The sequence below is a fragment of the Erpetoichthys calabaricus genome, chromosome 4, assembly GCF_900747795.2.
Source record: "Erpetoichthys calabaricus chromosome 4, fErpCal1.3, whole genome shotgun sequence".
NCBI lineage: Eukaryota > Metazoa > Chordata > Cladistia > Polypteriformes > Polypteridae > Erpetoichthys > Erpetoichthys calabaricus.
In genome coordinates this window covers 114,336,495-114,364,264 of record NC_041397.2, presented here as the reverse complement: position 1 = coordinate 114,364,264, position 27,770 = coordinate 114,336,495, and the positions used below count along the sequence as shown (strand labels likewise).

Below are 27,770 nucleotides of genomic sequence, written 5' to 3'. Positions count from 1 at the left end.
AATGTATTTGAAATAAAGCAATCATTATGTGATTAAAATGTAGACTTTCAGCTTTAATTTGAGGTGATTACCAAAAATATTGTATGAGCTGTTTAGGAATGACAGCCATTTTTCTGCATAACCCCTCCATTTCTAGGGGCTCAAAAGTATATGGACATTTGACTGATAAGCTGTTCCATAGCTAGGTGGGAGAAGTCCCCCATTATTTCATTAACTATTAAACAGGTAAAAGTCTGGAATTTATTCCAAATGTTGAATTTGCATTTGGAAGCTGTCACTGTGAACTTGCAATATGAGGTCAAAAATGCTGTCCATACAAGCGAAAAACAGTCCATCATTAGGCTGAGAAAACAAAACAAACCCTTTAGAGAGATAGCAGAAACGCAAGAAGTGGTCAAATCAACCATATGGTACATTCTTAAAAAGAAGGAACATACACAGTGGTGAACTCAGCAACACCAGAAGGTCTGGAAAACCATAGCAGACAACTGTGCTGGATGATTGCAGAATTCTGTCCTTGATGGAGAAGAACCCCTTTACACCATGTAACCAAACCAAGAACACTCACCGGGAGGTAGAGCTATCATTTCCAAAGCCTACAATCAAGAGAAAACTTTATGAAAGTAAAGACAGAGGGTTTACCGCAAGGTGCAAACACTAGTAATCCTTAAATTTAGGCAGACAGATTAGACTTTGACAGAAAAAAATTTAAATCATGTGCAGTTCTGGAATAATTTTTTTGGACAAAGGGAACTAGATAGATAGATAGATAGATAGATAGATAGATAGATAGATAGATAGATAGATAGATAGATAGATAGATAGATAGATAGATAGATACTTTATTAATCCCAATGGGAAATTCACTAAGATCAATATGTACCAGAATGTTGCAAAGAGAAGAGTATGGAGAAGAGAAGAAAAGAGAAGAGAATCTGTGAAAAATGGTAGAGGCAGGTTTATGGCATGATCATGCATGGCTGCGAATGGATATCAGTCTCTAGTGTTTATTGATGATATGACTGCTGGCAGAAGCTGCAGGAGGATTTCTGAAGTGTACAAGGCTATATACTACCTGCTCAGATTCAGCCAAATGCTGCAAAACTGATAGGACAATGCTTCACAATTCAGATGGACAGTTAGCCAAAACATACTGCGAAAGCAACCCAAGTGCTTTTCAGGGAAAAGAAGTCAAATATTTTTGAAAGGGTAGGTCATTCAACTGACCTCAGCCCAATTGGACATGCCTTTCACTTACTGAAGACAAAACAGATGGCAGAAAGTCCACATACATACACATTCACTTTAACAAATTATTAGGAACACCTGTACACATGCTAATCCTTGCATTTATCTAATCAGCTAATCATATGGCAGCAGCGCAATGCACAACATCATGCAGATACTGGTCAAGAGCTTTGGTTAATGTTCACATCAAACACCATAATGAGGAACAAATGCTATGTCAGCGATTTCAACCGTGGCAATTTTGTTGGTGCCAGGCAGGCTTGAGTATTTCTGTAACTGCTGATCTCCTGACATTTTCATGCACAACAGTCTGTAGAATTTACTCAGAATGATGTGAAAAACAAAAAAAAAATATCCAGTGAGCAGTGGTTCTGTGGATGGAAACACCTTGTTGAGGAGAGAGGTCAGATTAGAATGGTCAGACTGATTCAAGCTGGAAAAAAAAGGGTATGGGATTCAGATAACCACTCTGTGCAACTGTAATGAGAAGAAAAACATCTTTGAATACATAACACCATGAACCATAAGACGAATGAGCTACAAAAGCAGAAAGCTACATTGTGTTCAACTCCTTACACCCAAGGACGCTGAGGCTGCAGTGGACACAGGCTCACCAAAACTGGACAGTTGAAGGCTGGAGAAACATAGCCTGGTCTGATGAGGCTCAATTCTCGATTTCTGCTGAGGAATACAGGTGATAAGGCCAGATTACATGACCAACAGCATGAATCCTAGCACCCAACTTGCCTTGTGTCAACAGTCCAGGCTGCTGGTGGTGATGTAAAGGTGTGGGGAATGTTTTCTTGACACACTTTGGGCCATTGTTTTGTTTAATTTTTTTATGATTTTACTTATAAGCAGATAACATTCCATACAATCAAGTAAAACTTAACAAAATCAAAGCAAAATTCAACCCCCACCTAAACACTTGAATGCCATAGCCAATTTGAATATTGTTGCTAATCATGTATACAGTATCCCTTCATGGCCACAATTTACTAATCATCCAATGACTATTTCCAGCATGATAATGCGCCATGTCAGTGACTAAAGACCATCTCAGGATGGTTTAATGAACACGACAATGAGTTCAGTGTTCCTTTAGTGGCTTTCCTAGTCACCGGATCGGAATACCTTTGAGACATGGTATAATGAGTGATTTGCAGCATGAATGTGCAGCTGACTTATTCTTTCTTCTTCTTTTGGCTGTTCCTGTTAGGGGTTGCCACAGCAGATCATCTTTTTCCATATCTTCCTATCCTCTGCATCTTGCTCTGTCACACCCATCACCTGCATGTCCTCTCTCACCACATCCATAAACCTTCTCTTAGGCCTTCCTCTTTTCCTCTTGCCTGGCAGCTCTATCCTTAGCATCCTTTTCCCAATATACCCAGCATCTCTCCTCTGCAAATGTCCAAACCAATGCAATCTCACTTCTCTGACTTTGTCTCCAAACCATCCAACCTGAGCTGACCCTCTAATGCACTCATTTCTAGTCCTGTCCATCCTCGTCACACCCAATGCAAATGCTAACACTTTTAACTCTGCCACCTCCAGCTCTGTCTCCTGTTTTTTGGTCAGTGCCACCGTCTCCAACGCATATAACATAGCTGGTCTCACTACCGTCTTGTAGCCCTTCCCTTTCACTCTTGCTAATATCCGTCTGTCACAAATTACTCCTGACACTCTTCTCCACCCATTCCACCCTGCCTTCTCTCTCTTTTTCACATCTCTTCCACAATCCCCATTACTCTGTACTGTTGATCCCAAGTATTTAAACTCATCCACCTTCACCAACTCTACTCCTTGCATCCTCACCATTCCACTGACCTCCCTCTCACTTACACACATGTATTCTGTCTTGTCCCTACTGATCTTCATTCCTCTCCTCTCTAGAGCATATCTCCACCTTTCTGGGCTCTCCTCAACCTGCTCCCTACTCGTTACAGATCACAATGTCATCAGCAAACATCATAGTCCACGGGGACTCCTGTCTAATCTCATCTGTCAACCTATCCATCACCATTGCAAATAAGAAAGGGCTCAGAGTTGATCTCTGATGTAATCCCAATGAATGTGCAGCTGACAAATTTTCAAAAACTGCATGATGCAATCATGTCAACATGGACCAGAATCTCAAAGGAATATTTTCAACATCTTGTAGAATCCACCAACAAAGATACCCTACACAGTATTAGCATACTGTAGTAAAGTAGTGAGTGTGTGTATGTATGTATGTGTATATATATATATATATATATATATATATATATATATATATATATATTGTGATAGATTATGGGTCTCCGTGACCCCTTGAACCCTCAGACTAGACGTCAGACACCAGGTAAAAGTCCAAATATTTCTTTTATTTAGACAATAATGTGCACAAAGCACCCTCCACTCCCCAATACTCATATAACTAATCAATAAACAATACACAATAATCAATCCTCCACTCCCAGACGCGTTGCCACCCTTCCACCCAGCTCAGCTCAACGTCTGGGATTTCCCATCGTCCTTTTATATTCCCTGACCCGGAGGTGTTCCTGTCCAACAGTCCACAGTTCCTTTTTCCTTCCGGGTCAGGGTAAACAGTCCTTTTCTTCAACCCGGGAGCACGTCGCTCCTTCCTGTCATGTGACTGTGACGTACTCCCGGGTTATAGGGCACAGAAGAGTCCATGAGCCCCCCTACAGCGACTCCCGGTGGCCCCCAAGGTATCCAGCAGGGCTGTGTATAAAAACTGCATAGTCCATGAGGCCCTGCTGGAAGTCGGGGCACGTCCACGCTGCTGGGAGAGCTCTTCCTGGCGGCCTGGGGGTGAGGGCCGGAGTAGAAAGCCGGCAATCCTTCACTATATATATATATATATATATATATATATATATATATATATATATATATATATATATATATATGGAAACATTGCTGAACAGAATATTGTAAATAGTGGTTAGCAAAACAAGTATACTGTATACCAATTCGTTTTGCAGGCAGTTACACAGTTGCAAAATGCAAAACACATTTTTTGGGGGCTTTTAAAGTTTGGTTTTCCTCTTTGGGTGGAAAAAAAGGAATACTGCTCTCTAAAGCCTCGTTCACACTTCTTTGTTTACCTGTGTTCGTGCATAAAGCATGTAGCACACTGGTAAAATCAATCACTTGAGCAGTGCCACCATCTTACAGATCTGTTAGTGGTTTGAACTTTGGTGACTGGTAATTGATGAAGACGGAGTCTCACACTTCGCACTCTTACTCTTCAAAGCTGCCTCCCTGGTGCACCGCACCATACACCATATCAAAACAAGTGCCTACATCATACAGGAACTCACTGGTTCCTGAAAACAAAGATCCTGCAGTGGGAAAGTGCCTAATGTTATGTTACCATCCACAATGAAATGTAGACATAACACCCCTAAGGTCTCACGTGAGACTCTCCATCTAGCAGGGTGGGTTCCTTTTTCCCTATGTGTCAAGAACTTTAAATGTGCACACAGAATTCAAATAAATACAGTATGTAATTTAAAATTGCAAAGGAAAGCTACTAAATATAATTTGTATCAGTGAGCTACACAGGAGACTGTGGAAGATTGTGGGTTCGCTTCCCGGTTCCTCCCTGTGTGGATAGCGCTTTGAGTACTGAGAAAAGCGCTATATAAATGTAATGAATTATTATTATTATTATTAAAATGAAATGGATTAGGAAAAGCCTGCTAATAACATTGAATGCTAGGTTTGGTTTCCAGCATAAATGGAAGATAAATTGCTTAAATCTTAAATGCGACTCCATTAGGAAAATGACCTGCTTCATGCCATGATGCCAAGCCTGTAAATCAGAATGTTTAAGTTAACAAGATAATGCCCTTGGGAGATCACTATGGCTTGTTTATCAATTTAATTTACAGGCTGCAATGAATTATTTATGGATGTTGTGTAACCTAATAAATAGATTGAGTTAAAAAACTAGGTGGATTCTTAAGCTTCCGGGATGTATACACTTTTTTTTTTGTTAACAGTTATTGTGCATGTGATTAAATTAAACATATAACTGGTTCTTTTATACCTACACGTCTCAGCAGAACACAATCAAACTAATGAAGGCTAAGATGAAATCCAAATATCTATAGCTGTCTTTATAAGACGTGGATCAATAATTGTAAAGTAACCAGCCTGAAAATTTATAATGAACTAGAGAAGCAATTGAGCCTGTGGTGTGTGTGGTAGCAGTGGGAATCATCACCAGCGTGAAGTTGCTCTGAAGTAAATCATACCTCTCTGAAAGTGCTTGTCATGTAGTGCTAAACAGGGAGTCTGTATATGTGTTAATTCTAAAAGTCTAATATTGTTTTTGGGTTCATAATGCCATACTCATCCATCAATTTTTCCATGCAATTCAGGGCCACAGGGAGCCAAAGTCCTTGCAGCATTATACACAAGGCAGGTGCCAACTCTAAATACGGTACAAACCCATAACCTACAACACAGATCATCTTGTTCATATGAGTAACTTGCATTTCATTATATGTTATACATGTAAGAACTTAAAAAACTTAAAAGTTAAATGATGTCCTTTATCTCAAATTAGCATTGTATGGATGACCATACATCTATTTATTACCCCTGATTGTCCAAATCAGAATTATGAATAACCAGAGTAGCAGCAACAGTCAGGATTCAACCCTAGATGGTATGACAACACATTAGGAGTACAGTTCATGCCAGTTATGATACCAGCACATGTCAAAGTCAGTTGATGAGCATCATCATTATCATCATCATCAGTTTAATAGCCATTTTCCTTGTTTCCCCAGGTTAGCTGGTTGTCCCCCAAGCCTTTTTCCTCCACAGTCCTGGGTATCCTTTGGGGCGAAACCCTATCTTTTTATGTCATCTGACACCACATCCAAACCACATCTTCTTCAACCGTTGACCTCCATCATCCTCTTCAACCATTTAAACTCTGCCTTTCACACCACATGCTCAAACCACCCTAGTCTGTTTCTCCACAGCACAACACCCATTGTCTCCACACCAAGTCTTTCCCTTAAGTTGGCATTCATCTTCCTCTCACTCTGTGAAAGTCCACATATCCATCTGATCATTCTCCACTTTATTCTTTCCAGCTTTGCTTCCTGTTTCTCTTTCATCGGCCATGTCTCACTCCCAGCGTACTACTTTTCACACAGCTTTCGGTAACTAAAATGATTACAATATGCAAGCTTTCGAGGCAACTCAGACCCTGTCTTCAGGCAAGATGTAATGTATCTAGATGTAATGTATTGATTACATCTTGCCTGAAGAAGGGGTCCGAGTTGCCTTGAAAGCTTGCATATTGTAATCTTTTTAGTTAGCCAATAAAAGGTGTCATTTTGCTTGTCTTCCCATTACATTGATAATGGCTAACATGGTACAACACCCTAGCACTACACACAACTTTCATAAACTTTACCCTTCAATGCCAGAGAGGCTTCTTTAGAAGTCAAAATGAGAAAAAGCTCAAGAGAAGTCTTTTCACACACTTCTCACCCTCACTGTCACTTCTGTGCCCTCACTTAGGCTAAAACTTGAAAAATGCAGTTTGATGTAGAAAAGTGGAAATTGCTATTTGTGGGTAAAAGGAAGATCAATTATAAATAAGATCAGAGAAACTGTCGTACAGGAAGCAACCTCTGAAAAGGAATCTGCTTAAAAGAAAATGTTGTGTGAACATGATGTGCAGAAACAATTAAAAAGGCAAATAAAATGTTAAGTGATATCATAAAAACTATTAAATATAAATAAAAGGACATTATGCTCAAACTATATAATGCACTAGTTAGACCGCATCTGGAGTCTTGTGTGCAATTCTGGTCACCACACTACAAGAAAGACATAGCAGCACTTGAAACTGTGCAGAGGAGAACAACCAAGTGTATCCCTCGACTGCAGGACATTTCCTACTTTGACAGACTGAGAGAATTAAACCTGTTTAGTCTCGAACAGAGGAGACTGCGTAGGGACCTATTCCATGTCTTAAAATTCTCAAAGTCATTGCAAAAGTGGATCCAGTAGATTTCTTTCAACTTAATAGTGAACCATATACTCACGGAAAATAAGGAGAAGTGCATTTAGGACTGAAGCCAGGAAGCACTTCTTTGCACAAAGAGTTGTGGGACTCTGGAACTCTGTAGAAGAATCTGGATGAGATACTGGAACCACTTAGCAATTAGCTAAACAAATGATCTTGATGGACTTCACGTTCTCCTCTCAATGGTCAAATTTCTTATGTTCTTTTGCTCATTCAACATGACACGCAAGTAGCAAAACTTTCCTACTTTCTCCAAAACAACGTGATTGCTGACATTTTACTTTGCAAATACTTCTTGCACACTTTCTACAAACTATGCTTCACACCACCACATCTTTTATGCACCCATCTCTGATAACCATGCATCGAAGTGAGTTTCTCCACACAGTTCTACTACCATTGCTGCTATGCACCCACCTCTTACACATCTCTTGCTCCTTCTCCAACGACTATCACTGTGGTCTTGCCTGCATTTACCTTAAGACCTTTTGATTCCAAACTTGTTTTCCATTTCAGCATCTTTTTCTTCAATTTTGCTTTACTTTTTGGCATCATTACAAGGTCATTGACATATAAAAATATCCCATGGGAATCCTTCACACACTTCACTTTTCACCACCAGCATCAAAAACATAACACAGAACAGATGCCTGATGCAGCCTCACCTTCACTCTCCCCATCTGGTGTCCTGACCACCGTTTGTACTACCTCATACATTGGTGATGTCATTGGCCACCTCAACCTGTCAATCACATTCTCCCAATCTACAGATGCATATTGCGGCTTCTTTCCTTTCAGTTGATGCTTCTCCTGCATTTAATTTACAACAAAGATTGCATGTTATTCTCTTCCCAGACATGAAACTAAGGTGCACATTGCTTTCAGTTTCTCCTGATTCTATTCTCTTTCACCATTTCACCCACTTTCAGTATCTGCTCCAAAGGCTTGATTGGACAATATGACCTTCAATCCAGTGGAATACCCTTTCCTTTGTAGGATGGAATGAGGACACTTGTTCAGATCTCCTCCCTTTGCAAAGTCTCATTTCACAGATTTGTCAACTGTTCAACTCCAGGAGCTTCTGCTGCCTTCATTGTTGCCAGTACCACTGCAGCTAGGTGCACTGCTTTACCTGCCTTCATCTATGTTAGTGCGTTTGTGACCTCCTCTTTTGAAAACTTACAAACCAGTTCTTGTTTTCTCACAATGAACATGGTCTCATTCATTCTCGTCCATTTACTTGAAGGTATCATTAATCCCATTACTATTAATCATAATGTTCCCCTTCTGCATTTTTCAAACAATTCACACCCACCAACTACCTCTTGTTCTTTTGTCATCTGATTGCGATCTTGAACATACATTATTTGCCTTTCCTTCCTCATTCTGCATCTTACCTGCAAACTCCTGTCTCTGGTTCTTGTGCCCTTCCAACTTCTTTTCTAGCATTTTAATTCCATACAGATCATTGTCACCACCATTATGACTCTACTTTTCCTCAACAGCCATGTATCCTTGAGTCTCAGTGCCCCCTTATCCAACCATACACTTCATCTCTCATCTTTATTTAGATGTTCTCAACACTTCCCAGTTGCCATTCACATCTGATGCTTGACAACTGATTTAACAGTGTGACTGATTCAAGTGACTGAATGATTGAATGAATTAATGTGGCAGCAAGTAGGGCTGGGTCCTGTCTTGTGCCAGATTCTGCATGGCTAGTCACTGGCCCCTTGTCACAAAACTGTATTGTGCAGGTTCACGGTGGATGGAGGAGTGGATTCAAGTGGCAATATATATCGGAGGTGGCCAACTCTAATCCTGGAGAGCCGTAGTAGCTACAGTTTTTTATTCCAGCCCAGTTGCTTAATTAGAAGCCAATACTCACCAATAACAGATCTTATTTAATTTTAAGGCTTGTTAGTGTGACTCTACCATGTCAGTTCATTCTTAAATCTGATTTTTTTTGTCTTTCTAATGATACATGTATCATCCAAGTGATTTGAAGCCTAAAACTGAGGAGTAATTTTTAGTTCTTCACTTTCTCTTCAGTTTCCTTCTGATTACCAAATAGTGAATGATGAATACACACGGGTGGAAATGGAGACAAGCTAGATGTAGAACTGCTGCATAGTATTGCTAAAAAGGAGCACTTAAAACAATGAATACAGCTGCCCAAGACTAAAATAAGCAATTAAGGGTTTGAAATCTTAACAAGCAAGACAACTAAAATGAAGCAGAAAAATGTCACTTTAACAATAAGTGCTTCATCAGCAATGATTTTTCATGAAGCAAATGCGTTGGAGCAAAAACAATCCAGGACCGACATTGTTCCGCCCTTATTTAATGGGTCTGAGTCAAATAGCAAACAAATTAAATGAAGTTAATTAGTAGCAGAAACTAGTCAATAATTAACAGAATGAAAACCTGTAGCCCCGGTGGCTTCCAGGATTGGAGTTGGCCACCCATGATATATATGTTGAGGGGTAAACCAAGAACAATGTAATAAATAACCTTGGGCAGGGGGTTAGTTGGTCCACTGTACACATCCTCACAGAACTAGTGTCCCTATCATGTTTTTGGAAATCAAATTGAAAAACACCACATACACACACTGCATTGTCCACAGTGATGGTGTCCAAATCAGGATTTGATAATCTCCTAAAGTTGTGATGTGAACTGATCAGCACGGTACCACCTTGCCACCTTTAGTCTTTTAACATGTATAATCTTCCTTAACTGTTGCTCTCATGCTTGCAAGCTGGGTGCATATTGCAAAGCAGTCTTTTCTTCAGCACTTATTCTTTTCTTATTATTCACGCCACTGAAGTGATCCAGATTTTCTATTGATTCTAATTTTGTCTTATAATTGTCCTACATTTTATGTAACATACTCAGAAATCTACTTCAATGCTAGATGTTCATCCAAGTTTATTGTTTTAAGTATTTTTGAAATTACTTTCTCAAATGAAATATATTTACATTTTCCTCACTTGCTTTACTAAAACCTTGTAAAAGGCCAGGGCATAATAATTCTGAAACCTCGATACTAAGACTTAAATCAAGATAACAGTATTACTTCTAGACTGGTTTCCTCTTAGTACTGGGACAAAGTGAACTTTACAAATCCTGATTTTTCTATTAGCGATTCCTCAACATATATTTGGCAGTCCATTACCAGAACATTCCTGTCTTTTTAAAAATATTTTCAAGTTTATCTATTCTTTGCTGGGAGGAGCATGGGACACTCCCATTGTCACACCTCTGTCCTTATGGGTTTCCATTCTTACCCAAATACCCTCACTAACATGGGACTTGCCTTCCATTTAAATATGGCCACATCATCTTTCTTAGCATTCCTTTGTTCCTAAATTCATCCCAGTATATAAAATTATGCCAGGTTAATATCGCTAAAACATATGTTAAGTGCACTTATCTCCAACTCCAATTTGCTTTACTTTTACTACTTCTAGCACTAAGCACACCTTAGTTTCTATTGCTTCTGTTCTCATTACCTGCTGGTTAGAAATTAAAAAGAGGTTTAGTTTCACCATGAATTTTATGATTTTAATAATAATAAGAACCACCATTTGATCTGTTTAACCTGACATGTCTGAAGCTTCCTGCACCCCCATTACCCAAATTAAACACTGTTCACCTAACTTGTACATTTGCATTTTCAGTACATTTTTGCCTCTCATGCTTAATAGCAATGCCATCCTAGTCCAAACCGGTCTAAATGTTGTTTATTATCAGGCAACAATATCCAAGTCAGTCTTAATTTCAACCTTACCTTGACTAGACAGCGTGGCACCAATACAATATTCAAGAAAGAAACTTTGTCAGTGAGTTTTGCGCTTGAGCTTTTCACTAAAGCCCATATTTATTTCATTTACTCCAACAATGAGTGCATTAACATGCACACACAAAATCACCAGTACACTGCACAAAAGAGTTAAATCTCCTGTGTTTCAGAAATTATGCTGCTGAGCTTAGCACTGTACGTACACAGCTCATCAAAAAATTTGGCGACTTCTGAAATAATTATTTCATTTAGGAGAAGGAATAATGTGGTGAACTTACCACTTGTCTCAGGAAAATTACCTTTTCACAGTTTCATTGCTTTTGTCCATCTAAACAAATCAAAATCTTAAATTCCTTCATGAGGTTTAATATTAGGGGGTTTTCAGTGTTGCTCCAAAAATGCATGGATCTGCTGTTATTCATTATATTCTTGTTGCTGTCACTTACCATGTTCAAATGTTTATGATAACGTTACGTGGCCATGCGCAGATTACAAAATCCTTTACTGCAGCCTTAATGGTTTACATGGCCGTATAACCGGGTTACTTGTGGAGAAATCTACATCTGTTAACCCAGTCTGTCAGAGACCAATTACCCACTTTCTCTAACCAGTTATATATGGCAGTTTTGAAACTGGGTTTCTGTGCATAACCCAATTACATGTTATTATACATGTAAATGCACTGAATGACAATGACTCCCTCTCTCATTCCAGCCTGACAAAAAGGTTATTCATGCATTTGAGGTGCTCTCCTATCTGCATACCAAATGGGAAACATAGTATACAAGATTCCCCACTATTGTCAGTTAATATCCCTGTGGGGCTTACCTTTTATAATGACCTCACTGAGTGCCCCCGTTTCCCCATGCCCCCCCCCCGCCCAATATTCTTGGAGCCAACCCCATCTCTGCTAAAGGAGGAGTTCCTCCAATTTTGTAATGTAATTCAGCCCACCTACTTAATAACTAAGTTCCTGGATTAGCTGGCACCTATAAAATTAAAATAAACACATTGAACATTGTCTTGAGAGAGAAAAAATAAAGAGAATAAAAGGATTAAGAAATTTTATTGGATCAGAAAACACAATATTGCACATTTATTAAAGAAATTACATTTTATAAAGCAAATCCAGATTGAGTGAAAAAAGTCACGAAAGTGTTCAAGATTTATTTTGATACTGGTTACCTTTACATATGCTGGTTATATACAGATTAGTGTATTGGCTATACATTGCCAACTAGCATGTTAATTGAGTGCATGTCTTAATTGTTACAGCAAACAAAATATAAAACATTCAAGTGAAAGGTTAATCTGCCTACTGCACTTGAACCATTTTAAAATAGAAACTATTCTATTTTAAAGTGAAGTTTAAACAAAGGAATATTTGTGTAAATATTAAAGCAGTGAATAGTTTTAACTCTTAAATGAATATATACACACACTTTGAATTTATCATTTTTAGATTAAAAAAATGTACAGTTACCCAATATTTATTTAAACCCAAAAAAAAACTAACCAAGCAGACTTAAGTTAAACTGAAGATCATTCAATACTACTGTCACAGATCAAAAAATTAGAAACAGTAAAACACAACCAAGAGAATAATTTCATACAATCTGATGTTAATAGAAGAGGACAGGTATAACTGGAACATACTGAAGTACAACCTAGGTTAACTGGGGGTGGGGTTGGGGGGGATAAACTTAAAGGTAAAAAAAAGCAAAACAAAGACCAATCACTAGACAAAAATGAAAAATGAACACAAGTTTAACAGCAATTCAATTTCAGTTACGTATCTCTCATTACTGCTGGCAGATGACAGTCTTAACAACAAACGTGTTCTCAAAATGACAGATTGTATTGCAATTCAAAGCTTCACGTTTCTGAATGCCTGTAAAGGAAAAAGAAATGCAAGGTAGATAGGAGAATGTCACTGTTAATACATTCCCTCATATTATTTAAACAACTAGTATAGACTTATTTTTTTTGAAAATGTCCATAAACAAACAGCAAACACTTGTGAAACAAGTTGAAGGCACCATTTCTGCACAGAAGATTTTTCTTCCAGTGGTAGAAATGGTGCATTCTATGGTATGGATTTGCTTGCATTTTACCAGCTGTGTGCCAACATGAAAAATCCTCAAAAGAGATTTGCTTACATTTCATCTGTGCATCTTTAGAGGGGCTTACAACAAATGTTTTTTAAACCCTAAAGGGCATTCTGACAAGAATAAGACCCAGCAGTATTTAGAGGAAGCTTTGAGCAAATTAAGGGAACTCTCATCTCAGTAAGGGCAGGAGGCATAGGTGACTTTTCTTTTTTATGGGGAGGTGCACGACACTTTTCCTCAAACATTGTATATGTTGTGTATTTGAAGAATGTTCAGTTTTGTTTTAGCAAAATGTCTATGTGCACTGCAGACCTGGATTGAGGATGGTGGTGAGTAGATTGTTAATCTTCATCCAAAATGTGAGCTTTCATTATTTTCATGCTTCTGTATTTTATGCTTGTATTTATTTAAAAAAAAAAAAAAAATGATTACATTTTCTTTCAATATTCACGATAATGGTGTCTTAAAAGTGACCCTTTTCTCAAAGAAATGTCACCAGAATCTGTAAATTGCATGCTTTCTGAAAAACTGAAGCTACCTCAGCAAGCAAACAGATGGTAACAATCTAGTAAAATGAGATTCACTGAAACAGAAGGGAAACCCCACATTTCTAACATCTTTTTCACAATTGTTCACAACTTGTTTCAACATTTCCTGTTCTTAAAACAACAACATTCTTCATATTGCCACTGTCAAATTAACCAAAAATGAAGGATTGAGTATTCTAATTTGAAAGAACATTCAAATATATTCAGCCAAGTTAATGATTCTGAATCTTTCAGGTACATTTAAATGTGTATTTTTACAAATTAGTATGGTAATGGTGGCAGCGGTAAGTGCAAAAGCCACCTCATCTAAGCAGGAAAAGCTCAGTAGTTTTCTGGGTACCATTATGTACATACAAGAGCCAACAAAAAGGGACGCATCCACACAACCATCTAGAACTGTTGGCTTGCTGAGCAGGCCCTTGTAATGATAACGAGTCATAAAATTCAACCATGAAAAAGTAGCTTACATTCATAAAAGCCACAAGTGCTGGCACCCTGTTTCACTACATTATTATTATGTTTACATTTTTTTTCATCGTTGTTTTACTTGTGTTGACTTCACAAAACATGAACAGTTTTTGGACTTGCGCACTAGTGAATAATACTGCAGCCTTCAAATGAAGTGACACTTGAAAACACAGCCACTTCACAAAACTAGGAATGTCTGTATATGCAAAGTGACATAATCATAAGGAAGGTAGAACTGGACACACTTAGCACTTCTTATATTAATGTGCATATAAAGTCCACACCCCAAAAAAAAAAAAATCATAACTGCTTGAACATACTTAACACTGTCGCTATCTTATTGTTCCCCCAGATAAGCAGCTTTTTGGTCCTTGAGGTTAGAAGACACAAGGTCTCTCTCTCTCTCTTATATAAATCGAGGCACTGAGAGATACATTTGTTTCAAATGAACAATGAACTAACTCAATGTATTAAATGTTGCATTGCAAGTATTTAGTCTTCAGCATAATTTTTTATTTAGCAGACATTTTTATTCACAACATCTCAAATATTCTGTAAAATAATCCAGGGTGTTTATCAGGAAGCTACTACATTAACAAATGATAAATAGCAACATTTTAATGCAAACAGTCAGTCAGTCATTATCCAACCCGCTATATCCTAACTACAGGGTCACAGGGGTCTGCTGAAACCAATCTCAGCCAACACCGGATGCAAGGCAGGAAACAAACCCTGGGCAGGGCGCCAGCCCACCACAGGGCAGACGCACACACACCGAACACATACTAGGGACAATTTAGGATCGCCAATGCACCTAACCTGCATGTCTTTGGACTGTGGGAGGAAACCAGAGCACGCAGAGGAAACCCACGCAGACACGGGGAGAACATGCAAACTCCACAAAGGAAGGACCCGTGAAGCGAACTCAGGTCTCCTTACTGCAAGGCAGCAGCGCTGCCACTGCGCCACTGTGCTGCCAATGCAAATAGTTTAAAAAAAGTAATACATTTGCAGCATTCACTCAGTTTCGGTTTGCAAATTGAGTGCTGTGGACAGAAGCAACCACCAAGGAATAAGATGGGATTGCTGTAATAAGGACCTTTTTCTCCTTTACAGATGCATCAAAAATGTAAGAAAGATTGGTTGAATATTTTGAATTATAGCTTATAGTTTTGGATGAACCCAACAGCATCTTTAGCTTTGTTCGATTTACAACAGCCCAGAGTGTTTTTTTTTTAGTTGTAATGAATGCAATGGATAGTCATTATTAAGGGTGTATACTGATTAACCAAAACATTGGTTATACATTTTACTGATGTATAAAAGTAAATTGATGGTTACATTTGTTTGATAGTATAACCTAGTTATTTTTCTAGTTTGACTTTTGAGCCTCCACAAATGCTATAGAACCATTGAGGACTTGTAAATACCATATAATGAAGACTACAGACTGGTACAAAACTTACATCCAAAATATAATTGTTTGTTTCTAAATGACACAGGCCAAAGATTATATGTTTTTCATACTAAGTATAACTTATTTTCTCACCTATAATTGAGTCCCTTCGCTGAAGTTTAAAGGTTTCTTTTCCACGGCATACACTATAAATAAAATAGCCAAGCTGGTCCACATTTTCAATGCGGTCTGTCACAACCATCTGTTCATGGATCAGGTATGACTGAGGCAAGTATGTTCCAGCCTATATAAAACAAGTCATATCAGTACAAATAACAATTCAACTATTCCAAATCACAGTGTGCAATACTAATGTAAACAAAAAGAAATAAATGGTACATTTCACAACATACCTTGATGTTAATTAGGAGTTCACGGAAATCCCTTGGTGGCATAACAATTGAAGTGTTCAATGGGATTACGTAGCATTTGTTCAGACTGAGATCAAGATAAGCAGTCAGTTTCTAGTTGGAGAAAAATAGCAAATTTTATCTCAGGCTAGTGTATGAAGACAGGTTAACTAAGAAACAGTATACCTTTGCTGGTATTTGGAATGAGAGCAATGCTACAATGACAAAAATGCCCTAGTGGGCAATAACCATAACCATGTTCTATTTAGAACAGAAAGGCGTCTATCTGTGCTATGATAGAACATTTCATCTTAAACTTTCTCATAAAAATTCTGTCCACCTATCTGCTCTGAATAGGAGAACTATTTAATTAGAAAGTCATCTTACTTCAAAGTCCTTTTCACAGTGATGCAATTAGTACCCAACAGACTAAGTCTGTCACATGTTCATTAAGAACTGTAATGCAACTTTTTATACAAATATTTTGTCTTTGTCTAGGAACTCTTAAGACATTTACGGCAGAGTGGCTAAGAAAAACTACCTCGTATCCAAAACAGAAAAACTACAGGTCTATATGAATGTTTGGACAATTAATGCCACCTTCTGTCATTTTTGGCTGCAATGGGGAAGAAATCAGGTGTATGTTCACAAGTGTTTACTTGTCCAAGTTACTAGTGATAGTCACAAAATTAAAATGCTTGAAATTTAAAATAACTTTAGAAGTTTATTAGCTACTGCCCACTGAAGACATAGTAATCTATTCATTCAAGAAGCCTGTTTAAGTTAAAAAATTCAGAACTTTACAAAACTGAGTTGTTAGATTTAATACAGGAGGTTGACTCTCTTGAAAAACCATTGCTTTAGCTAGATTTTAGCACAACACTAAATACAGTGAGAAAGATGACATTTCATAAATCATTCTTGTCTTCTCAAGATGCCCATCCCCACCATTCAAAACTGTCTACACATTTCTACTTTTACATTAACATCATTCCAGTAACACAACTGTTAAAAAATTAAAGACTGCTAAGACTAAGGATCTTTAGTAGTCTGACACATTACTTACTTGTATGAGGCACACTGAAAAATATTGATAAATTAAATCTGCACAACTTTTTAATAAAAATTTAAATGAGTATACATAAGCACTATTAAATTTTCCACTGCCTAAAAACAGAACCAAGCACCCTGAAACCCTGCAAGCTACAGTTCTAAACACAACGTTCATCTAGATTTCACTGGAAGGCATCTGTTTTTCTATGGAACATCATTCTTTTTGTTGCTCTCTAAAGATGAGTGATTTATCACTGAGAAGATGTATAGCGATATCTTTTTTTTTTTCTTTAAACAGCATTCACTCTTCTAATGTCAGTCATTTTTAGTAAAATGTTACAGTACCAACAGCAGTGGTAAAACATCAGAAGGAAAAAAAACAAGTATATGATTTAGTTAATAGAAAACACTTGTGCCGTAAATAGAAATAACTAGCCAACCCGCGGCGTAGCATATGCCGCATAATTATGTATTGATGGGTGAACACTTCCTGAAAGACACAGTTGTCCAAATGGGGTGGGTGTGAGGATACGACTGTACGTGAATGAAAAGATGGAACTCTGGAGAGAGCAACATACAATCGTCCGTGACTGAAAACTGGAGGACCGCCGCCGCGCCCCCACCTCCCAAAGCGAGGGACGGGGCTGGACAGCGGTCGAGCGCGGAGGGCAGAACGGGGGAGAGGGGGAGGACGTCCTTTCTGCCCCCTCCGCCTCTCCAGAGAGAAGGCGGGGAAGTGGGCCCGAGAGGTTTCGGGTCCTAACCGTCCAATGACGGGTCGGCACAACCGGTAATGATCCTTCCGCAGGTTCACCTACAGAATTACGACTTTTACTTCCTCTAGATAGTCAAGTTCGATCATCTTCTCGGCGCTCCGCCAGAGGCCGCGAGCGACCGCGGCAGGGCCAATCCGAGGACCTCACTAAACCATCCAATCAGTAGTAGCGACGGGCGGTGTGTACAAAGGGCAGGGACTTAATCAGTGCAAGCTTATGACCCACACTTACTGGGAATTCCTCGTTCGTGGGAAACAATTGCAAGCCCCGGTCCCCATCACGAATGGGGTTCAACAGCTTACCCACGCCTCTCGGCGCCGGGTAGACACACGTTGATCCATTCAGTGTAGCGCGCGTGCAGCCTCGGACACCTAAGGGCATCACAGACCTGTTATTGCTCAATCTCACGTGGCTGAAAGCTTAGCAGCTGTGATAGTTTTACACTCCAGTACATTGCAGTGAATGCTGGTAAAAGTCAGGCGGGCGGGTCAGCAGGCGTTCTCATCCCATGGTCTTAGAGTTGGTGGGCGGGGCTCTGCGAGTTGGCGGGCGTGGCTATGTCGTGCATATCCCATGGTTGTCTTGTGTGCCATGTCGGCTGCTTAGTCAATTATATATATATATATATATATATATATATATATATATATATATATATATATATATATATATATCCTTTGAAAAACTGCCTCTATTAGACTTGTTCTCATAAAATCGTATATGATTTAGTTTATAGAAAACACTTGTGCCGTAAATAGAAATAATCCTTTGAAAAACTGCCTCTATTAGACTTGTTCTCATAACAAAATCACCTTACCCTGTGGAAATCATGCACAATATCAGCAGGATCGCTATCAGCAAATTCTGGAACAGGAACATTGATAAGCTCAACTTGTTCATTTTCCAGAAACTGTATTCTTTCTTCAATTCTTCTTAAGGCTCCTGCTGGAGTGGGAAGGTCAATATCTGGGAAGATGAAATCTCGCTCTTGGTAATCAACACCACAGATGAATGGTCTACTCAGATCATCCTTTAAAAAAAATAAATAAATAAATAATTAAGACACTGCACAAAAAATGAACATCATACTTGTTTAAAAAAAAATTAATACAACTGCCTCATTAACAATTTTAGTATCACATTCACTCCTTTACTAACCCACTTTAAATATCTTGCTATGACAATTTACAGTGTCCAAAGTAGACAAACTTGCATTTATAAAATAATAAGATTTACTTTACTGGCAATATATTTGTGTTTAAAAAAAAAAACAAAACATAAATAAAGAATTTTCACCTGGAAAACAAAATATCTATAGAGATAAGCACCTCCTACGACCACACCCGACAGCATCAGTGCTAATCCAAGACACATGCACCAGCACCAAGCTTTTGACTGGCGACGAACATTAATCACTTCATCAGTATCCTGGGTGTACAAAAAAGAAGAAGAAGAAAAAAAAAAAAAAAAAGAATATAAAACATTACCACAGTTTATTGGATGTTCACCTGCAAACAAACAAATGTAACTTCAACTGTTTAAAAATTCAAAACTTAAAAAGGTGTAAAAAGCACTGGTATTGTGAAGTATACAGACTACAGATAAATTTATAAATTACATGTCCAACCAATATGCAACAAGATTAGACATTGGTACCAAATATACACCTCAAAGACTACTGGAAATACTGAACATTTAAAATTAAGCAGGCACCATTTCTTCATTTACATATCATTAGATATGATTCAACATATCTGGATGCACAGGTAGTTTTAAAGAAAAAACTCTGTATAAAAATCTTCCTATTCTAAATTCACTTAACTAACCACCACTTTGAATCTGCTTAGATGTTTACACTGGCATCAACGTGCCAGTATAATCTTTTATCTAGCACAGTATTATTCTGTTTCGAAACTTAACTGAAACCCATATCAACAGCAATCACCACTATGCAATTAATAATTAACAATATTTAAAACTAAAGGAAACCCTCTGTACAGAAATGCCCAACTTGGGAACAATTAATTTTGCAATACATCATCCAATCTTTACCCTCCCAACTTTCCTCCCTTTATCAGTCAGACAACTTGGCAGAGAAAGCGTTTGGCAATGTGAAATCATTTTCTCTCATTACCCAAGTATACATATTTCACTTATGTTAGTTATCTGTATTTAATTATAATGCAGTATTATTTGTTTTTTTCAGAACAAGACTTAACTGATGCCAGGTGTAATCAGTGGTAACAAAAGTACTAAAGACTACAAAAAATAAAATCCCTACATATGTACAATTGTGATCAAAAGCCTTTTTTAAACTGGCAAGCAAACATTTCTTTTGAGGAAAAAAAATCTACTGAACCAACAAATGCAGAGGGTAGTTATGGGTCATATTAAAATGTAAGTTAAATGAATGCAGCTGACTTATTTGCCTATCAGTTGCTACTTTTTTGCACAACAAAGCCAAATATCAAATTACCCCACGCCCTTTACTCCTACAACACAAACTGGTGAGAGGCATAGTACATGCAAACATCGCTTGAGGTCATTAGCAGAATTACTACTTATTTTAGCTCATATATAGCAAAAGCTTGTTTTATGCTCCTAAAATGTTCATGCTTGCAACTGGAATATGAACTATAAGCAAATAAATATTTATTAAGGCATGACTAAAAATACTTTGTGAAAGATGCAATTAACAAAGAACATTTTGTTCCAAAAACAAAGTGAATCATTCTGGCGTACTTACAGCTAATATTACACACTCAAAGCCCTCCTCAAACTCTGGAACAGAAAAAGGGTGGAGTAAGCAAGAATTTAAGGTGTTTTCAAAAAAGGCTAAAGAAGCAAGTATGAATCGCATAACAGAGAAAATGATTTGCATTCTATTGGTTAAAACATAATTGCAGTTATTTATGAAAAACAAGTAAAATCACTGCAAAAAGTGCAGAACTGTTATGGTAATTTACATCTAAACAGAAATATAGTTTTTTCACTATTTTGATCTCAGATACTCAAAAGGAATATATTTGTTATGTTACAGCTCCAGTTTATATGATGAACTGCATTAACCTAACAACAAAAAAAAAAACTAAAGTATTCTTTCAAAAACTAGTAATTTGATCGTGATTGTAATATTTTTTTTTAAACAACTGTGTTTCATTAACACAAACTGACAACCACACAAAATGTAGGCTGGCTGTTTACAATATTAATGTGATTCACTGATATAATTTCACTGACAACCATTGCTGAAACTCCAAAAGTGTTTTATTATAAGACCTATCTCGGAAGAAACCCAGTTTGGACAGTTTTTACACATGGGAGCAAGGACTTTTACATATTTGTGCTCAGCTTGCATTTTTACATATTTGTGCTCAACTTGCATGTTGTCTCTGAACAGAAGATGACAAAGAAGTTTCCTTTCACATGCACATATGTATAGTTTCTTAATGTTCCGTTTCTGTTTTATCTGTGGCCTTGATGCAACTTGCGAAGTCAATAGCAATCAGAAAGTTGTAGGCATGAAAACCTGGATTGCCTACCTATAACTAATATTTATAAATAGGTATGAGGTACAAAAACATTCCTACAACAACACATTTAAAGAAAAGGTTTAGATAATGTTTTTCAAATTTATACATTGTGGACAGCAGATGGAGCTATACCAGCGCTTAACCCGACAGAGACAGACACAGGATGCACACTTATAAAAGCACAAGTTTTTAATTTTATTTTCTTCCCTCATGAAGAACGTCTTTGCCGTTCCCACGAGCCCACAACATAGTCCAAGTACAAATAGCACACCTTAACAGAATTCTCTACTTTTACTCTTTCTCCTCCAGTCTTCCTCAGCAAGCTTCATCTCCCTCCTCCTGACTCTGGTTCACCGAGTAGTCTCTGCTGGCCCCTTATATAAAAGTCATCCGGAAGTGCTCCAGGTGCTCGTTGCCCCACTTTCTGGGTGTGGCGGAAAAACTGCTCACATGGGCTCAGGAACAGCTGCAGCACCCCCTGTCGGCACCCCCGGATTCCAACAGGGTTGTAGATAACTCCATCTCCCATGAAGCCCTGCAGGAGTCCGAGGCACCACTGCAACCCATGGGGGCTGCCATCTAGTGTCCTGGGGGAGTTACTGTTCTGCCCATGCTTACTCCCCTGATCCTCTCAGTGAAAAGGCGTTACGGCAGGACAAGGACCCCGACCGTTTGTGACAACATAAAATCTCACACAATTAAAACGCAGATTTGTAAATCATATTCAATTCCAACACTTCTTGCATTTTTATCAGACTGTGCAATTATACTGTATAATGTACATACTGTATATAAATGATTATACTGTATTAGGGATGGGAACTGCTAAGGAGCCCAAAATATAATACCCCAATTGTTGGGATAGTGTACGTTAACACTGTATTTTTTATTTATAAACAAAGAACTAGGTGTTCATTTCTTCAGTATATTGCTGTTTATTATTCCTTTTTTTCTGACTGAAGGCTGTTAAAAGTTTAAATAACACCCCTAGAGAAAAATGTGTCAATGCACTATACCTAAAAAGAAATGATTAATAATTTCACTTAACCATGGAAATCAACTTCAAGTACTGGAATGTTTCATATTTCAAACATCTGAATACCTGTATGTGCATATGTGCAATTATTGGAGCTTTATATGCTGCAATCCGATACACACAGATCATCAATATGCTATTTTCAAAATTAAATTCACTTTACATAAAAAGGCAGAATATGTAGAATACTGTTTAGTTCTCAATTATTGAGGAAAGTTCCAGTCCTCTATTAATCTTTGTTTTTTTTTTTAAATAAAAAAAACACCCTAGTCTCATTGATTAAAATAGTTTGTGCTAGTGTGGAATTGTAAATTTAGTATGACTCAACGTTCAAGTATTCCTGACATCTGTAGTTGGACAGACAATCCTAGATTATTGTGCGCCAGAGTACATGATGTAATATGACAATGCCTGCAAACAGTAAAATTCATATTAAGATCTCTCTTCTCTGTAGCACAGTAGAGGCCAAACTGAATGTAAATGCCAATGTAAATGTAGACAGAAGATATAGTATAATCTCTGCAGCAATGCTAATATAGTGGGAATCCAAATTCAAATAAAATCCATCACTTCTTCATCCCAACAGATGACACAATGCAAACATTAGCACTGCTGCAGAGATTTGTAACTGTGAAAGGAAAAAAAAATCCTCTAATCCTTTGTTTACCCAGAACTCGAACTTAATCTCAATAAAAATAACACACTACTGTATTTTTCACCCACCTCTAACACATATGTATGAACACACATGTTAGTAAATTCACAAGTCTCTCTCTCTCTGTACAGGTGCATCGCAATAAATTAGAATAACATCGAAAAGTTTATTTCAGTAATTCAATTCAAAAAGTGAAACTCATATAGATTCATTACACACAGAGTGATACAGTTCAAGCGTTTATTTCTTTTCATTTTGCTGATAATGGCTTATAGCTAATGAAAACCCAAAATTCATTATCTCAGAAAACTAGAATATTGTGAAAAAGTTCAATATTATAGACTCCTGGTGTCACATTCCACTCCACTAATTAACCCAAAACACCTGCAAAGGTGTCCTGAGCTTTTAAATGGTCTCTCAGTCTGGTTCAGAAGGTCACACAATCATGGGGAAGACTGCTGACTTGACAGTTGTCCAGAAGACAGTAATTGACACCCTTCAACAAGGCAGAAAAAGGTACACAAGCAACAGGGATAACTGTAGTCTTGAGAGGATTGTGAAGCACAGCCCATTCAAGAATTTGGGTGAGATTCACAAGGAGTAAACCGAGGCTTTAGTCAGTGCTTCAAGAGCCACCACACACAGACGTACCCGGGACATGGGCTTCAACTGTTGCATTCCTTGTGTCAAGCCACTCCTGAACCAGATACAATGTCAGAAGCATCTTACCTGGGCTAAGGAGAAAATGGTGGGTCCAAAGTCCTTTTTTCAGATAAAAGTAAATTTTGCATTTCATTTGGAAATCAAGGTCCCAGAATCTGGAGGAAGAGTGGAGAGGCACAGAATCCAAGTTGCTTGAAGTTCAGTGTGAAGTTTCCACAGTCAGTGATGATTTGGGGAACCATGTCCTCTGCTGGTGTTGCTCCACTGTGTTTTATTAAATCCAAAGTCAGCGCAGTCGTCTACCAGGAAATTTTAGAGCACTTCATTCTTGCTTCTGTTGACAAACTTTATGGAGAAGCTGATTTCATGTTCCAGCAGGACTTGGCACCTGCCCACACTGCCAAAAGTACCAATACCTGGTTTAATGACCATGATATCACTGTGCTTCACTGGCAAGCAAACTTGCCTGACCTGTATTGTTAAGAGGAAGATAAGAGACACCAGACCCAACAATGCAGATGAGCTGAATGCCGCTATCAAACATCCTGGGCTTACATAACACCTCAGCAGTGCCACAGGCTGATCGCGTCCATGCCACACTGCATTGATGCAGTAATTCATGGACATATTTTTCAGTAGGCCACCATTTCTATATTAAAAATATATTTTTTTTATTGGTCTTATTTAATATTCTCATTTGCTGAGATACTGAATTTTGAGTTGGTTTTTTTTTACCTGTAAGCCATAATCATCAAAATAAAAAAGAAATAAACAACTGTGTGTAATGAATCTATATAATATAGGAGTTTCATTTTTTGAATTGAATTACTGAAATAAATTAACTTTACGATGATATTCCAATTTATTGAGATGAACCTGTCCTTGAAAGTAAGGTGATGTGACGCTTGGTATCAACTAAAGTGAGGGGCTACTTTGTTAGGTACATTCGGACTTCTGCATATGTAAATTTTCAGTCAGGGACAGCATTTTATCTGCAAGCAATACAAATGGACAGAAACCAATGCATTATCTGCACATGCAGTTCTAAACAAGAATGAGTAAGACGAACAATTTAAGTAGATCAGAAAGTAACTTGGCAGAAGGTGCCAGATAAGCTGGTACATGTATCAGGAAAGCAACACGAGAGTTTTCATAGACACAGAGTCACAGATTTGTCAAGAATGTTATCACTACTAAAAAAAGGCCACCCTGTCCATAGTACAACTGTTAAAAATTATAACAAGAGCTATTCAAGTAGCATCACCACAAAATTATGCATCATAAATGTTCAACGTAATGTTTTTGCGTGGCTAAACAAAACGATTCCTAATAGCTATTACCTCCAACACACAAACATACTTCATAAACTGAATTCAGAAAACATTTATCCTTTAACAGTAAGTAAGATAAGGATACTGAGAAAACTGTTAAATGAACTCTGCCATACATGTTTCCAACACTTTACAAAGCTAATCCATTCCTGAAAACCTCTTCCATAAGGTTAATGTGAATCTTCATAGCATTATCACCTAATTATGTTTAATTTAAATGAAAAACACTTAAGCATTCCCTGACCCCAGAAATTACACATTTTGCTCAAACAACACCAAAACACATGAAAAATTAATAATAAGACACTGTTTTCATTCAATGCTCTATTACAAGGATGTTTTTGTCTGCTTTATCACTTTTTCACATTCGAAGGAATGGCTACTCAATCTTTCTTGTGCTCATGAAACACATGAGAAGTTGACGGAACCCTAACACATGAATGCACAAGTACATCTCGCTGTAGCATGTAGTTCTAACTGTCCCAATCAGCAAGCTATCTCAACAACAGTCTCTGAAAGTACCTTCAATTGTGAGAAAGACTGACAGTAATTGCACAAAAAATTTCTAAAGCATTGAAGGTTCTCAAAAGCACAGTTGTCTTCCTAGTTCATAAATGATGTTTTGAAGAACCACAGCTCTTCATTGAGCTGGCCACCTTGCCAAACTAAGCAATCGTGGGAGCGGACTTGGAAAGAGAGGGGACAAAATGAACCCAATGGTCACTCTGACTGAACTCCATAGGTCCTGTTGTGTAGAAGTACAGTCGACCCTCGATATACAACTAGTTTGACATGCAAACAGCTTGGTTTACAACCAAAATTTTTGTTTTGAATTATGACCCGAATGCGGTCACGTGTATCCGCTTGTGCAATTGTAAACAAACAGCCGAGAGCGTTCGTAAGCATCAGTCGAACCCAGATATGTGTGTTTGTGGATGTAATTTCAGTCAGTGCAGTGATTTATATAATTTATTTCGATAATTTCCATCAAAATGACCCCAAAAAGCTAGAAAAGAAGCTAAGGAAGGAAGAGAAGGTAATGAAGGTAAAGAGAGCAATCACAATCAAAACAAAGAAAGAAATTGTGCAGAAATGTGAGTGCCGTTCATGTGACCAATCTTGCTAATATGTACAGCATGTCGAAATCCACCATCTCGACAATTTTACAAAGAAAAGATTTGTATAAGGAAGCTAGTGTTGCTAAAGGTGTTTACTCAAATTAGTAAGTCACGATCAACAGTGTTAGACGAGGTAGAAAAGCTATTATTAGTGTGGATAAACGAAAGGCAGATGGCAGGTGATAGCCTATTGGAGTCTATAATTTGTGGAAAAGCTAGGGCTAGAAGCAGGTCCTAGTGGGCTACAGCCTCTCCTAAGGAGAGAAAGGACACCAGAGAGCCAGAGTCCTGATGTTCTTATGGAAGGGGGTTCTCCTTCCAAATAATAACCACCTTACATTTCATTCTCCTCCTCCTCCCTTTATGCAAGCCAAAGATGTCAACTTAAATGGTGAGTACAGTATGAAATTGTTGTTTCTGGTAGGCTAGGCACTTTTTATAACTTTTTCATTAGTACATTAGAAACATTATTGGTGTTTTTGGTAAATTATGCACATTTTACAACCTTTTTTTATTATGAAAATGTTAAGTAACTGCGGTGGGTTGGCACCCTGCCCGGGATTGGTTCCTGCCTTGTGCCCTGTGTTGGCTGGGATTGGCTCCAGCAGACCCCCGTGACCCTGTGTTCGGATTCAGCGGGTTGGAAAATGGATGGATGGATGGAAGGTTAAGTAAGTGTTGGTGTGGGAGGTCTGGAATGCATTATGGGTATTTCCATTATTTCTTATGGGAAAAATAGTCTTGACTTACAACCAACTTGAGTTCGTAATTCAAGGGTCCACTGTATTAAACTTCCTTAAGGCAACTATTACTGCAAAACTCTACCAATATGAACTCTATGATAGTGTGGCCCAACAGATGCCATGCCATTCATTAGTAAAGAACACATGGAAGCTTGCTTGGAGTTTGCAAAAAGGTGCTCATCACCTATACAATACCATTCCAGCAGTAAACCTTGGTGATGGCAGCATCATGCTGTGGGATTGTTTATCAGAGTCAGGGACTGGGAGACTAGACAGGGATGAGGGAAAACTGAATGAACAGAGATATCCTTAATGAAAACCTACTCCGGAGCACTCTGGACTTTAGGTTCACCTTCCAACACAACAGTAACCCTAAGCACAAAGCAAAGACAACATGGGAGTGGCTTAGGGACAACTCTGTGAATGTCCTTCAGTTGCTCAGCCAGTGCCTGGACTTGAATCCAACCGAGTATCTCTGGAGGGACCTGAAAATAGCTGTTCACAGACAGTCTCCATCCAACCTGACTGAGCTTAAAGTGGTTATGCAGAGAACATAGCAGAAAATTCCCAAATCCAGGTGTTTAGCTTACCACATTATAACCCAAGAAGACCTCAGGCTATTATAGATGCCAAAGGTGCTTCAACTAACTAACAGTTAAGGGTATGAATACTTGTGTCAATGGGATACAGGTAGTCCCCAGGTTACGGACATCCGACCTACGAACGGGGCTGCAGCTGCGACGCATGCGCCTCAGTAACTGCCACTCCGTCATCTTTGGCCTGGGGATGTTGCAAGCGGTGGCTGG

General features: G+C 38.2%; 2 protein-coding genes across 2 annotated transcripts in view; one reads left to right on the top strand and one right to left on the bottom strand.

The window, feature by feature from the left end:
- alg11 (ALG11 alpha-1,2-mannosyltransferase) overlaps positions 1–27,770 on the top strand; it is a 357,044-nt gene that overhangs the window by 99,890 nt on the left and 229,384 nt on the right. The window lies entirely within an intron of this gene.
- The window catches only part of itm2bb (integral membrane protein 2Bb), a 47,334-nt gene continuing 31,734 nt past the window's right edge, over positions 12,171–27,770 (bottom strand). The window contains exons 2-6 of the mRNA XM_028799693.2: positions 19,182–19,313; positions 18,703–18,915; positions 16,060–16,170; positions 15,800–15,950; positions 12,171–13,014 (exon numbers count right to left, since the gene is read on the bottom strand). Of these exons, the coding sequence (XP_028655526.1) occupies positions 12,926–13,014; positions 15,800–15,950; positions 16,060–16,170; positions 18,703–18,915; positions 19,182–19,313 (696 nt within the window). The 3' untranslated portion in view covers positions 12,171–12,925. The remainder of the gene's footprint in view (positions 13,015–15,799; positions 15,951–16,059; positions 16,171–18,702; positions 18,916–19,181; positions 19,314–27,770) is intronic.